We start from the raw sequence: 12227 nt of genomic DNA, 5'->3' as shown, positions 1-12227 counted from the left end.
GCCCTGAAGATGATCTCAATAAAGATCGAAACGTTGGCACGATAAAGAAAATGTTTTTCTGAAACCTACATCACACCAGACCGCATCTCACGATTTCTAAATAAATTAAAATAAGTATTTTTTATTATTATATAGTTCCTAATTTTAATCGTAGTCAATTTTCATATGGTCTTCTAATATCACAATTATTTGATATGTACATATTTTTTTCAAGGGTGATGCAGATGAAGAAGAAGGAGATGGCGCATCGTCTACGCCTTCAACGTTGGATCTTCAAACCGTTACTGTTCCTATATCCATTTGCCTAGCAATTATGGTCCTGTAAGTAAACGATTTAAGTTTTCGCTGAGTCGCGAATGAGTTGGAACAGACGAACAACAGAGAATTGATACTAGAGGAGAAATTAAGCTGTCTCTTAGTTTACGAAAATAATTGGAAATTTTCCCTTGGAAGGGGGGTTGTAATGATGTTTGGCCCGTGGTGAAATTGCCTTTCACGTCGCCGGACCTAAGTTTTTCAACGCCGAATGCAATCCTGTTAACAAACGGTTAATGCCCGTAGAAATATAAAGCGGGTTGGAGATTGGGTTGGTTTAATTACAAGGGGCTCGCCCTCCTCTCGCCGGCAACGGTCAGGTCCAGCTCTCCAACCAATTCGTCAATAATTGTTACTGGGTGGTGCTATTTCTCTATCTTGGCCAATAAACCTTCATTAACAATGGCCTGACAAATAGGATTTCTTTTTTTCTTTTTTTTTTTTGTCACCATTAACTTCAGAGAAGGTTGGTTAAATGGGTAAAAGACGATATATTGTCGAAGGGTGGACTGGATAAAATCGACTCTGTTTTTTGTCCATTTCCGATTGGGTGTTTGCATTTCAATTATGGAATTATTTTTATCAAAAAGCCAGTTTGGATTTCCCACTTGCTTTCAGTAAAGGATGCACAAAGTAAACAAATCCGTAACATTTATGACGCATTTTCAGAACGTAAAGCTGTAGTATCGCTCTTTATTGACATTTGACAGCATTGATCCCCAATTATTAGAATTAAACTCCCCCTTGATATAGGCTAAATGCAGGCCCTTACTGAACATTCCCGGGACTTTCACAAGGAGGAATTCTCAGCCGTCTTTTACGCGAGTAGCCAACGATGTATGCCTCTACGACAAACAGTGATTGATAGAAGTACGTACCTAGTCGAAGTTAGGCCCCAGTGGGTGTCAACATATCGTTCATTTCATCCCGAATATTTTTTTTAATATACTGTTTTCTCAAGTAGGTTAGTGGAATAGTCGATACGCTCCATATTTAGTGTTACGATTTGTTAATTTTAATTAAGAATAATTAAGTTGGCTCTGGCTATTAAGATGGATTTGCACCTGCTGGGCACTCGGCAGATTTGCTCAGAATTAGCCGGTGTTCCTTAGAGTAAGGTTGGTGAGATTATATCCTACCCTCCAGACCGGACCATCACGACTAGGCCCTCTGACGCCAAGCTAGCAGTAAAGACCATGATAAAAGAAAGATGGCAGCGTCAGTGGGCCGGGTCGTCCGAAAGGCTTTTGCGCGTCAAGAGCACGATTTGTAGATGGCCCCCCGAGAACCAGAGCCGGAAACAAGGAATCGTCCTTACGTGATTAAGAATAGGCCATACACGGTTGACTCACGGGCACCTGCTCTTGGGCCAAAGCCCGCGCAGGTGCCCCTTATGCAGAGAATGGTTGCTCGATGTGTCCCACATACTGAAAACATGCCATGCCTTGGCTCCCTACAGGGAGCGTGTAGGCTTGCCATCCAATGTGAAGAATGAACTCGAGCACTGCAACGAGTTTCAAGGTCCCCTGTTCCGCTTTTTAGGGGAAATTGTTTTTTTTATTTATATAGTATGACTCATGTGTTGTGTGTCTATATGTTTTGCCTGAGTGCATGTATTTATTAGCGTGAATGGCGAGGGGTGAGGGTGAAATATAACANACCAGACCGCATCTCACGATTTCTGAATAATTATCGATTAACGGTCACTAATCACCACACATTTGTACAAGGGGCTGATTTTTCTATAAAAAGAGTTAAATTGAGAGTTTAGCACCTTTTCTAAGTCTATTGAGTAGAGATTATTTTCCACTTCGACAAAATACTTTCTTTTTCGCGTTTTAGCCGTTCAGGGTCGTAAAGGCACATCTTGTTACAACCTATACCAATCAGTAACTTTTGCAATGTTAGAACCAGTCCTTATAATTTACTTCTAAATCACATGCTGATGAATTAGCCTTATGGAAGACATCATGAAAGGGACTTCTCAAAAGTGAACCATTTTCCGTGCTCAATACTTTTATCCACAGATTCAAAATTCTTTTTAGCAACTGCACAGTAATGGGCTCAAGTTCAAGCTCAATCCTCACATAGTGACTAGGAGTATTTCTGGGCAAACGATTGCTTAAAATACCTTAATTGTAATTTATCCATTTCGTTAAAATGGCCAGGCGACCACAATTCCACAGAACGGATGAGGCAGCAACAATAGAATCAAATAGTCTCTTTTTCGTTTCTAATGAACGCGATCTACCCTTTATTAAGACGTCTCTAGACTTCCTAAGTGCTCTCAAGCCTTTATTAAATGAATTCTTCACTGCTGAGTTGAACTTCCAACACAACTAAATGTTACACCTAGATATGTAAATGCGTTAACATACTCTACGCACTCACGACCAAAATACAGCTTTCTGGAGTTAAAGCTTTAAGAAACGCGTAGGAAATATTATCAAATCCAGGAGATTTGTTGTTTTTACTTGCAGATAAACAACTCTGCAGCTCAGCTAACGTTATTTCATTATCAAGAATTGGATGCCCAAGATTATAATATGAGTATGATACCGCCACTTCGTCTGGATTTAATTTTTAAAAATGTATTTTCCATTTATCAGGATCAATAGAATTGTAATTAAGCAATTTAGGAGAGGACTGTTAACAGTTAACCAAAAATGTTTGGAATCCTTTACATTAGCAAGCCGATCGGTTAAGGTCTGGCCATTTATTCTTCTTTCATTTTTTTAATGAGAACTTTATATTCTTTCTTGCAATTAGAATATTTCATAAAACAGTCGGTACTATAACAAGACGTTTTAAGGTTTTTATACAATTTACTTTTTTTTCTTATTTTTACAATCCTCAATAAACCAAGGGTTTCTATAACTAAATGTATTCAGGGATTTTCGGGTAGTTTTAGTAATTAACATCCCTGCTGTTTTGGCCGCATCAGTAACAGCATGAATAAAATTCTTATAGTTATCATGTTGTGTCAGGATTATCAAAATATATATTTTTGGATTCGGACAGTGCTTCTTGGAATTTAGATTTGAATTTATTCCCCCATATAAGGCGTTGAGAAGTATAATTGGAATCATATTTAAGGGATCTAGTGGAATCCTGAGTAGAATGTGGGGAATACATTTCTAAAAGGCAAGCCTTAAGCCAGGAACACACTTACCTGATGCTACCCGACGCCTTGCCACGTTTTGGTGGGGTGTGCACATCTATCCGACGCAAGCACACGTCGCGTACAGTCCACAGCGTTTATCACAATAATCACTATCACAATCGCAACGCATCTTTTGTTCTTAATGCACTATTTTGAGCAAAACCTTGTAATAAATTGTTAGTTAAATTTTATGAGCACAACCATCTAATAAATTGTTTGTTAAACTTAATTGTTTTAAATAAAGTTACTCCTAACCATCATAATTAAACAATGTTTATAAAAACTTATGCATTTTTGATCTCGTTTAATTTGGTTTACATTAAAATAACATGTTGTAATTAATATAACGACAAAATTACATGTACTTAGTTTGAAATAAACTACAAAAAATATGAGTGTCCTGTTCTGATGCTACCCGACATTACAAAATGGTGTAATTTTACGAGCAAAACTATGAAATAAATTGTTAATTAAATTTTATGAGCAAAACCGTGTAATAAATTGTTCCAATTTTAGTATATGTACCGCCGAAGCGAGTACAATAAATTGTTAGTTAAATTCATTATATCAAAAAATCGTATTCCGGTGTTTTGATTAATTTTCTACCAAACCATTAAAATTAATTTTTTAAATAAAAACTAATTAATTTTTAATCACAGTTAATTTGGTTTATAGTAAAATAAGTATGTTGTAATTAATATAACGACAATAATACACGTAGTTTGAATAAAAATATGAGTCATCGGTTCTTTTGTCTTCGACTGTACTCGATGCGACCAGACGAAAATCTGGACAGTGGGGATCGCAGAGCGTCGGGTAGATGTGCACGGGGGTAATGCAACCTTACGGAAAATCGGAATTTGGATTTGCGTCGGGTAACGTCGCATGGCGTAGCATCGGGTAAGTGTGTTTCTGGCTTTATGGTCAAATAGGTCCGACACATTAATGACCTAAAAGTCTTTGACTAATCCTAAACCAATATGATTAACCCAAACTAAATTTACTACACTCCTGCCAACCGAAGAGACGAAGGTAAAATTACCAGGTATGTCCGATTTTGTCCTACCATTGCATACTTCCAGATCTAAACTCTACATAATTTCCAGCAATATTTTTCCTCTTTTATTTAATACAGTATCGTACGAGGTCCTCGGATGGGAAAGAGAAGTGTTTTGAAAGTTAAAGTCCAAGGAATGACTTCGATTAAGTCAGGACACATAGAGCAACCTTTCTGTACAGGTCGGAAACATACTCCATAAATGTTTCTGTATTTTGATCTAGTAAAGCTTATTTGTAGTCGGGTAATCTTCGGTTCAGATCCTCCGAAGGCTCTGTCGTTCCGGACAACCAACGCTGCAATTCCTTTTTCTCTCTGGGGGTCACTTCCGATGGTATGGATGTCAGTGTGAAGTCAATTTGACGAATATTTAGGAAATGCTAGCAAATAGACACCAATCGGAAAAAGGCGCAATAAGAGAAGTCACTCTCTCGTCAAAACGGTGCAACGAATTGGCAATCCAAAGGTATAAACATCCTCAGAGAAGATTCATTTTCTTCCCCGCTCCAGTTCACATCCGTCCATTTTCTTTGGACTATTTAAAAAATGTAGTGTATTACAATGTTACGCTATGGACAGATCCTCTCGATTAGATCCTGAAACTATTCTACCCTCATTGAAGGACAAACTAAACAAAGTTCATTTTTTAACTTGCTTAAAAGATGAAAAAATTCTAGGTTTAGTTTGTTTGAGAAAACATTATTTCCAGTAAGTTCACATCCCGTACTAAGAAAAAATGAAAATCATGTCAGAATGATTCACCCGCAATTGGTTTAGACCTGATTGATCTTTTCGTCTAGGAGTAATGCATGTTAGGAAGTTTGTTGACTCAGTCTGCCGGTGGCTGAACCAGAGTTACTATCGATCATATAATGAATGATCCTAGAGTGTTTACGACTCACAGTACTACGAGACCGACTGACTCCCTTCTGATAGTGAGCAACACGGCCAATGACTAGCAATCCAAACTGTAATATTTTAATCTTTAACGATATTCTATTATTACTTTTTTTGCATACGCGTCTGACAGGACTAAATAGCGAGGCTAGGCAGAATGATTGATATCNGCTTCATTTCTTGGTGTAACAAGAGATTCAAGGTATGTCAGTTGGACTGGTTTATGGAGGGATAATTGTTTAAGTGCCTCTTCTAAGCTGAACCATTTCCTTTAACGAACAATACTCCGTGAGTCTTCCCATTCGGGAAGTTCTTCAGTGACTACCATTACAAAAATTTCAGTCCTATGCTTTCTTTCATCGTTCTCAAAAACACCTAATCGCCTCCCAAGTACGCCTAACACTCCTGCTTCTTCTACAACCTCCCTCACGGCAGTCATAGAGGTTCTTATTCGGGCTCGACTCCGCCGCCAGGTACAATCCAATGATCTGGATGGCTCGAAGAAGTCACAAGCAAAACCTCGTTTTCTGATTCACTTTTAACGCATATGCACGCGGCTCTCGTCCTGAAGCCGTCCTGGTCGTATATTCGAGTGGATCCGGTCTTTTCCTTCACCATGCCGTCCAGCTTAGAAAAAAGCTCCAACTCCGAACAACATGAGAAAAGACGGGGTTGGTGGGAAAAAAGAGAAAAAAAAAGAAAAGGCGAAGAGAGAACACGCGACTACAATAAACACAGGGTGAACTCCATAGTTTTTCCTTTCTACGTCAAATCCCTCTTTTCATGATGAAAAGTCAGCCTTGGAGGCGGGTTTTATTCAAAGGTGAATGTAAAAGACCGACAGCGGGGAGGAAAAACGTCGCGAGCGGGGAAAATCGAGAGAAATCGAGGAGAAGAAGCGGCTAAAGGTCTATCGAAACGAAAATAAAATTAAAAAATAAAAACTCGACTCGGTGCGCAGCATTTAACCACTACTCTACCAAGGATGAGACACTAGGAATACATAATTGCAATTTGATCCATGGCACAGCTTCACACTTTGCCGAATGCACAGCCGAACGCTGACACCGAGTTGGAGAAGGCGAATGGCGATCGACACAGCAATGGGTTAAGTATGACTCTCGCTTCAATAGGATTGCATTCAAAGAAGGTCTTAAATGATAATAGGCCTCCTGGCTAGATTAGATGATTAGAAAGGCATATACCTTCGGACTAGCAGAAACGAGCCTGAGCAGATGTCAAAAAAAAACAGGCCTAACCAGGTTGAGATCGGAAAAAAAAGAGATAGGCCTAACCTGGTTGAGATAGAGGAGGCTGAAAAATTGGCCAAGAAAAGGTTAGTAAGGTCACCTTTCGTTTTTGCGGAATATTAAATACCTTAAAACGTATATGCATCAGACATTAGGTTAAGTATGAGCCCTCGATTCAATGGGATTGTATTTAAACGAGGACTAGAATGATAGCAGGCTTCCTCACTGGGCACTCAAACTCCAAATATAGACTCGGACCAGTAAAAAGGCTATGCAGATGTTTGCACATAGAAGAAGAAACAGGGATATGCAGACTGAGATTGAGGAGTTTGATAAATTGGCCAAGAATAGTTAAGAAAAGTCCTGAACCCTTTCGCGGCATATCATATTCCCGAAAATGTAAATACAAATGCGATCACGTTACAATGGAAATTTTATTGAGATGCAAAGACTTCAGTCACCCTGTGTTGGATTAAAGGACACTCGGGCATCCAAGAAAATGCAATTGTGGATCGGTCCGTGAAGGAAGCCGGAGTAAACGGCTCTTTCTACGACTTCAAAATGATCAAGTGCGATGCCAAAAGGGCATTAAATGGAGTGTGGCTCTGCGATTGGCACCGGCTACATGACGGTTCCCAGGGAGGGCAATTATAATGATACGGATTCCCATGGTGCCTAGGAATCCATGGTTTCAGAGTGTAAGGGTTCGGGTCGTTTTTTTTCCACGGTAATGCGAATACGTACAAATCACGGGTTATGGGGCGCGCATAGATTCAGAAAGGACCGAGAGACAGCCAAATTGTGCGACTTGTGATCAACGGGAAGACCTCAATCACTTTATTATGGAATGCCCGGAACACGAGTAGAGGGGAAACATTTTCCTGGAGAGGATCTTTTCTTTGCAGTGTGTAGTAAAATCATTCAATTTGGAGCCCCTAATTTCAGAAGGTAGAGACGACTTACATACTTCTATATCAATTTACCAGGGGGGGGGACATAGATATTTGATCAATCAACGCTCTCGGGGAACTCAGTGCTTTGAGGCGCCCCCGTCGCTTCTGTATATGAATGACTTCTCTCTCCGGAAAAATTTTGTTCTTTTTTGACTTTTGAGTCACGAAGTTGTTTCTGACTTTTGTGTTGCGTTGTCTGGGGTGTTGGGGCGACGGGGTGCTGCGGCTGCGGGGTGGGGTGCTTCTTGTGTTTTCTGGGCAATAAAAGCCCCGAGCGTAGGGAGACGTGGACTTTTCCATATAGGTTTGTGTAAATCGTTTTTATCTACGTCTTCCAGGTGCCCTCGTAATTTAAAAAAAGCATGGTTTCTCCTCGCCGGTTACCCCCGCTTCATAGCCATCCCGGATTGACGGCATGGCTGATGGCGGTTGCACAAAGCCAAAAACATGTAAATCCATCATACAATAGGACTGCTCTCTAGACACTGCAGACTCTGAAGGCATATAGACTCGGACCAGCTGAAAGAATGTGCTGATATTGCCAGAAAAGTAGACGATACTTAAGCAGACTGAGATTCTTATTCCTGGGAGAGGAAAAGCCATGGCCTGAAGCAAGAGCCTTAACAAAGATCTGGTAAAAAAGTATTAAGCTTAAAGATAGAAAGAGGAGATTACAAAATAGACCAATATTGGTCTCGGTTGCGTAAGTTCGTAAAGAGGGCGACTCCTTTTATCCTTAACCTTAACCTAGCACAACTATTTAAGTTTAGAAGAGCACCTCAGGCTAATATTATTATCATAGACGTTGATGAATGATGCTGGTTTTAACTTTCTTAACCCTGAATTCTTTCAAGGGAGAGATGACCAAAGTGGCTGTTCCTTTTTAATTAAAATTGGTCTAAATTTTCTTTGAGAGACCCGATGACACTAGGATAACTTAGCTAATGTGATGATAATCTATCCAATTATCAGTTTATCCTTGTTTCAGATATGTCTGCGGAGGGGCTATGCTGTTCGCCAAATGGGAAAACTGGGAGCTCCTCGACGGCGCTTATTTCTGCTTCATATCGCTAAGCACCATCGGCTTCGGAGACCTCGTCCCGGGTGCCATGATAAGAAGCAGGGAGGGCGTTGTCGAGCTAGAGTGAGTTTTTTTTTGTTAATCATACCTTGTTATGTATTTAAACCTTTGTTTTATTCTAGGTTCATATTTTGCTCAACGTACCTCCTCCTCGGCATGGCCCTCATCGCCATGTGCTTCAACCTTATGCAAGAAGAGGTCGTACACAAACTCAAGTCCTGCTGGGGAACTGTGAAAAGGATACTGCGAATAGCGCCGTAATATAAGAGTGTGACTGTCTTTGTTATTATTATTTATGCCTTTTTTTATAGGATTCACTTGCGATTGTGTATAAATTTGTTAATAGCGGGCCGATTTTTTTTCATTCGTATTCCGTGATCGTTTCTAGATTTTAAATAAGAGGAAAATCATTTTGTTAATAGTTTGTTTAAGGCATTTTATACATATAGATTATATTATTGAACTTTAAATTGAAAATAAGACATAAAATTGTTTCTGTAATCACGTTTTTGGTCAAAAATCCATCTTTTTTTCCTCCTGAATATTAGATATTGTAATTATCCGGATATGGGTTCAAGTCCAGCTCGTGCCACTAATTTGTCAACTTAACCATACTTTGCATATTATTTAAAATAATTACTTTGGTTAATTGGACAAACTAAAAACATACAATAGATTAGGTACTCTGTTTTATTATTTCAAGAAAAAATATGGATTTTTGTCTCTTTTTGTTTAAATATTTCTATGTGATAAATGATGTATGATTGAGTTATTCTTTGAACTGTTTGTATATTAGCCGAAATGAAAAAAAGTTCATATGTGAGATATATTGAGGACATTCCCTTCTGAATCACTTACTATGTACATCTGTGACAATAATGACTAAAATAAATAGAGAGAGAAAGGTTTGTAAACAAAGCCTGAAGAGCAATATTAATAAAGGGCTCGTCGCTTTTGATAAAAAATGATTGTTTGCCATACGCCTCACAAAAACAGTAGTAAGTAAAACTTTTACATATTCATCAGTCATTTTAAACACACTGGGAAAATATTTCTTTCCAAAAGAGTTCCATTTGCTTAAAAAAAATGCAGATTAAATTATTATTGTTTAGAAAATATTGACTAAGGAACATATGTCTATTGTACGTTCCAACTTCCTAACAGCGCACACTTTCGAGAATGGGATTTGATCCGCTTGAAAGAAGAGTTTACATATAACAAAATTATTAGATCCATTAAGTGAAAATAAAGACAAATTCCTTTTCGTCATGGACTTGTATGACCGACCTTTTCTCTAGCAGAATCTTTCTTTTCGCACTCCTCTCCAAATCAGTGTCAGTCACTATGACTGACTCTGAACTTGGGAAGCTCCGAAGATGTAATGCTTGCCTATAACCCTAACCTTCAAACCCTAAACCCTGCATAACCTAAACATAACCCTACGCCTATATAACCTAACCTACCTCAACCCCCAAAAGTGTATTCAGTCTAAAAAAATATCCATGTTAAAATATACAGACTTAGACTACTCCACGGAAAACATTAAATGATGGAGATGTAACATAACCAGTACCCAATTCTAACCCAAATAATAACCTAACCTAAACGTAACCTTAACTCGTCTGACCTAACAGTACCTAACCTACTGTTCCCTAACCCTTACCTAACCCAACCTATCCAGCCCCTTATCCTAACCCTTCCCTAATTATAACCATGCCAAGCCTCTCTAACTCGTTCCTAACCTCAAGCAACCCACGAACACTTGTACGAACATGAAATCGGTGACAGGACAATGGACAAGCAAAAAAATTGTGTATTCGGCCCAAAAGCCTATCCATGTTAAAAAGTTTAAATAGAAAAAATTGAATCATGGATATGTAACCTAACCCCTTCCTAACTCAAACCGTATCCAAACTATAATACTAAGTCAAACCCTGAACCCTAAAATAGCCAAACCCTATTCTTTAACCAAACCTGATAGTTCTTTGGCCAACCTCTAACATTGTTTACTTAACCAAACTTAACTCAGTCCATGTGCTCTCTCCCTGGTGACGTAAAATCGATGACGGAAAATAATCACGCAAAACATTATATATCCATCCCCGAAACATATCCCTTTATGGCTTTATGGTCTTAGAGCAAGACGAGCATTAGCAATTTGGTTAAAAAGAAAAGGGGAAATCGCGTAAGTTTAGTGATACAGAGTTTAGATTGGCGCTAAATAAATCATTGTTGCCAATATACGGGCAGAATCAAGCAGCAACAACACTGCACCCGCCCTAAAGTAACCAAATTGGTAAAGTTGGCATTGCTCTGAAGCAACTTTGGGCCGAAAGAAAGGGTTAAAAATGTTTAGACTAGGCCACTTCAAGGAAAAACATTAAATGAACGAGACGTAACCTTGCTCATACCGAACCCTAAAATAACCTAACCCTAACTTGACCGATCCCTGCACCAACCCTAAACTTCCTTACCTAATCTAAGTCAACTCAAGAGCACTCCCTGCGAGAGAAATTAATGTAACCTAACTCATCTCTAACTCTAATCGAGCGTTGTATCTCAACATATTATTGATGATGGGTGTTGGTCTGCGAGTTATTATACTATTTATTATTATTAAATATTATTTTCACAGTTTTTCCATAAAGGTATTTTTATATTTATTGATTTTCAGGCCTCACTTGCAAACCTTATAGTTCGTGTATTATATATTTAAAGTAGTATTAATATTTAAAAAAAATAATAACAATAAGATTAATGAACAATTTAGTAATAATTTTATAAAGGATGTGTTCATCAGTACATATTAAGTGATGATAAATCATTCCATGACAAAACTCAAGCCCTCGTTCACTTAATCCTAAGCCGAGTGAATGGAGTCGGCAATCGATTTGTATACAAGGTGGTATTAACAAATAAATGTAATGTTAGAGTTTCTGGAGTTTTTCTTTTTTCTTTTGTAATTGAAATTGATTTATGAATACTAACATTTATTGTTAAAAAAAACTGGTTCCATTTTATTACAACGGAAATCCAAATGGATAAAAACCATAGGAGATTGTCATTGTTTTGTATGTTCAAAATACGATTTATTACCTTTGATTTTGAATAGAAAAAGTATTGTTAAAACGAAAGGAATGTTTTTTCTTTCAATTTTTCGTTTGTAATATTATATCATTCGTGTACACAAGTTTCGCTGGTCAGTCATGGACTTTTTTTGTTACATGGAGTTCATATAAGACCGACATTTTCTGGAATATTAATAAAGACCGAATGTACGAAATTGATTTTGTTCATTGCCTTCCTTGTAAAATTAAAAAAACTTATTTGCCAAGTTTGAAAAAATTTTAGTTTGGAATTTTATTTTTATTTACGTTACGACCCGCTAAACATTGAATTTCAAAAAACAACAGGGTCAAAAGTTAGAATTTTTTTAAACAAACTAATGACAAAATCCGTTTACATAACAACATTGAAGCCGTATAGAAATGGGAGTTCAAATAAATTTGGA

At 38.0% G+C, this 12227-nt stretch overlaps 1 protein-coding gene and 1 pseudogene across 3 annotated transcripts in view; one reads left to right on the top strand and one right to left on the bottom strand.

The window, feature by feature from the left end:
- LOC106666669 (TWiK family of potassium channels protein 18) overlaps window positions 1-11999 on the top strand; it is a 195751-nt gene extending 183752 nt beyond the window's left edge. For 2 of the 3 annotated variants that reach the window (XM_014394018.2, XM_024230120.1), the window contains 3 exons: window positions 215-321; window positions 8624-8779; window positions 8839-11999. In XM_014394018.2, the coding sequence (XP_014249504.1) occupies window positions 215-321; window positions 8624-8779; window positions 8839-8977 (402 nt within the window). In that variant the 3' untranslated portion in view covers window positions 8978-11999. The remainder of the gene's footprint in view (window positions 1-214; window positions 322-8623; window positions 8780-8838) is intronic. The other variant, XM_024230121.1, reaches the window with a different exon arrangement.
- Window positions 5581-6544, bottom strand: LOC106666570 (annotated as a pseudogene).
- Window positions 12000-12227: the final 228 nt, after the last annotated feature.

Source organism: Cimex lectularius, unplaced genomic scaffold (assembly GCF_000648675.2).
Source record: "Cimex lectularius strain Harlan isolate CLEC.00 unplaced genomic scaffold, Clec_2.1 scaffold56, whole genome shotgun sequence".
NCBI lineage: Eukaryota > Metazoa > Arthropoda > Insecta > Hemiptera > Cimicidae > Cimex > Cimex lectularius.
This window is presented reverse-complemented; position numbering and strand designations above follow the sequence as displayed.